Source organism: Gavialis gangeticus, unplaced genomic scaffold (genome assembly GCF_001723915.1).
Source record: "Gavialis gangeticus isolate Ggan-Ray unplaced genomic scaffold, GavGan_comp1, whole genome shotgun sequence".
Classification (NCBI taxonomy): domain Eukaryota; kingdom Metazoa; phylum Chordata; order Crocodylia; family Gavialidae; genus Gavialis; species Gavialis gangeticus.
The window spans coordinates 78,107,886-78,110,928 of record NW_017729025.1 but is presented as its reverse complement, the minus strand read 5'-3'; the positions used below and the strand labels follow the sequence as shown (position 1 = coordinate 78,110,928).

At 33.4% G+C, this 3,043-nt stretch overlaps 1 protein-coding gene across 5 annotated transcripts in view; it reads left to right on the top strand.

Annotated features, from left to right (window-relative positions):
- Positions 1-2,536, top strand: part of KATNBL1 (katanin regulatory subunit B1 like 1) — a 39,478-nt gene extending 36,942 nt beyond the window's left edge. For all 5 annotated transcript variants that reach the window (XM_019518975.1, XM_019518974.1, XM_019518971.1 and 2 more), the window contains one exon: positions 161-2,536. In XM_019518975.1, coding sequence (XP_019374520.1) covers positions 161-193 — 33 coding nt within the window. In that variant the 3' untranslated portion in view covers positions 194-2,536. The remainder of the gene's footprint in view (positions 1-160) is intronic.
- The last annotated feature ends 507 nt before the right edge of the window (positions 2,537-3,043 follow it).

Here is a 3,043-nt window from a genome sequence, read left to right as displayed (position 1 = left end):
CTTTTCTGGAGTGGTCTTGAACTGGGAAGAAGGGTTTTTTGTGTTGTTTTTTTCAGATCTTACTTTCTAATGTGCTCTGAAACAATTGCATACAGTAGGATATATATGGTATTCTCCATTTTGCTGTTTTTTAAATTAATACCAGTCTTTCTTCTCCTAGGATGTAGATGCTTATTTATTACAACTACACTGAGATGTTTGGAGAATGAGGTGTGCATATTTGGCTAAATAATCCCTTAGAATATCTCTGGAATTCGTATCGTTTCCAAAAGACTTCTCTTCTGAGAACTGTTGACAGAAGAGGACTGGATCTTCAGAACCGTTTAATGAAACCACTAACAAAATCCTAACAATCTACTTCACATTGAAGTGGAAAAATGTGTAATAGGAGCAACTTTTACTTCAGTGAGGTGAAAGTGCACTATGAAGACTGTATGCCTTTGCTGCATTTGGGATTTGTCCAGTTACTCAGTAAAGTTGTTTAAGTGCTACTGTATTTTACTACACTATTGCATAAAAGAATATAAATTGTACCATCATGAAGACAACTATAGAACCAGTTATAAGGAACCAACAAAACCGATCACCATAAAGGCTTTTTATCTGTTTCACAAGAGATGTATATGTGCTATTATTTTCAAGTTACATTGAGAAATGTTTATTTACTATCTTATTTTAATCAAAATATTAAAGATGTTTTTGTTTGCACTATTGAGAAACTGTATACAACAAGATGCCTTAATTACTACTAGTGTTTTTAAAAAATGCTTGAGGTATTGAAATACTAATCTATTATAATCAACAGATAAAGACATATTGAACACTGCTATAAAAATCGGGGTTTTGCATCATGTGGAACTCAATTTGTGAAACTTTTTGCACATTGACTAAGTGGATGTTTCCACCATGTCTGATGTTAAGAGACTCATCTCATATGTGACATAACTAAAAATATATGAATTTAAGCCTATACAAATGCTTATTGCAAACTTCTGCAGATGGGTGTATACGTTCACCAAACACACTCTTTTTATTACGTGTTGATTTCTAATATGATGATCTCCAGTTCTGTATCATTTAAATTATGTGCAGCTAAGTAAATATACTAAATTTATGTATGTTTTTTTTCTCTTTAAGCTCAGAAAACCTTACCTCTTTATTTCTAGAACAACTTCTTCCACACTACTTTTTATTACAGATATTTATATCTACTACTCTAGAAATGTTTACAAACAGAATAAGCCGTATTTTTCAGATATAACAACATTTTATATGCTACCTCCTCTTTAAAAAAAGTTGATAAATAGTTTTTCAAAACTACTTAGTTTTCCTGATTTTTAATTTTGGCAAATTTATGCTACCTTTTTAAATCCAAAGGGAACCACAGTGAAAACAAAATCAAAACAGTTCATAGCTGTCTTGTCTTACTGATGTGATTTTTAGTTTGCCTATTACAGCTTACCTACTGTGGAAAAAATCTGGGGTTTTTTTAAAGCTAACCACTGTCTTTATTCTGTAACCAATGAAAATGCTTTTCCAGATAAAAATTCTACAGGTGCCACTGTGCTCTTAAAACAAACTGAAAGATGGAACATGCACCCACCAAGCAATTGTATCAGTGCAAAACAAAGATGATTATAGAACTTTTTTTCACACTTAATTTTAACTATTATAGTTATTGTAGCTTCATGTATATTCCACTGCACCTCCACACAGGAAAAAGATTTCATGCCTGCTCTTTATATATAGGGGCGTCTCTGAAATGTCTATATTGTAAATTCACTATGTGGGGAGTCTAAGTTTCCTTGAGTTTACATGTCATGAATGCTAACTTCTAAGGGTTAACTAAGAAAAAATATCTTCAGAATTTGGTGCTTACATTTTGTATAGTTGACTATCCCCTACCTTGTGAAAGAGTATGAACATCTCAACAATGCCATCTGTCCAAGGAATAAGAAACTTGATAGTTTCCAAAGCTGTTACTGCTTCAGGACAATCTTTCAGGACATTAAACAGGGTACTTCAGATAATTTGGAAGTTTTATGTTTTCCTACAATCTTGTTTCTATGAGAGAAATCATTTCAAGAGTTCAACCTAGCTGGATTTTTTTCACCTGATAGTTTTTTATAATTTTAGATACCCATCCTTAGTTCTCCCAGTAGAAGGTGAAGTTTGATTCAAGCTTACTGTAGCTAAAAGAACTAAAAAGGTTATCTGCCTTTTTTTTTTTAAAAGAAGTCTCCCTAGTAATGCACTAAGAGTTTGAAATGGAATTTCTTCTTTCCAGTATAGTAAGTGGATTTGTGGAACCAGTACCATAAAGGAAATTTAAAGCAAAGATGTTTCTGTCCTGTATAGTGATCCTTCATGATACAGAAAGATGACCTTCTAAATTTCCTTTCTTTTGAATTTGACTTGTGATTACTAGATCTTTTAAAAATGCTTTTGAAAGGTACAGAAAGGTAAAGAAGGAAAGTCATATTTTTTTGTTGATGTTTCAGTGGAAGGAAACAAATTTCTTGTCAATTTAAAAAAATGGAAGGTGTCCTGAGGCTAAATGAAATAACTACTGCAATTTCAAATGAAATGCACCTCTTTAATCCAGTGTGCCAAATGCATTATGGTCTAGAAGCAAAAGTAAAGCTACTTGTAAATAATATGGAACTTTCCCACCAAAAAATTCTATTTTAGCAAGCTTAATAAGAATACAGTATTAAAAATGTCTAGCATGTGTGCCTTATTTGAATGGGCTTATCTCCTAATTTGTACTTATTTTAGGTAGCTATTAAACTATGTACGAGATGTAAAATCTTTTCAGCCTCTGCAAGAGAAGGCCGAGAGGCGATCTTGTGGCGGCCTACGAACTCATTTCGGGGTCAGCAGGGAATAGGGGACACTGTTTACCAGGGTGCCCCTCAGAGTTACCAGAAATAACGGCCACAAACTGAAGGAGAGTAGATTTAGATTGGACATAAGGAAGAAATTCTTTATGGTGAGGGCTGCCAAGATATGGAATGGGCTTCCAAGGAAAGTGGTGGCTTTC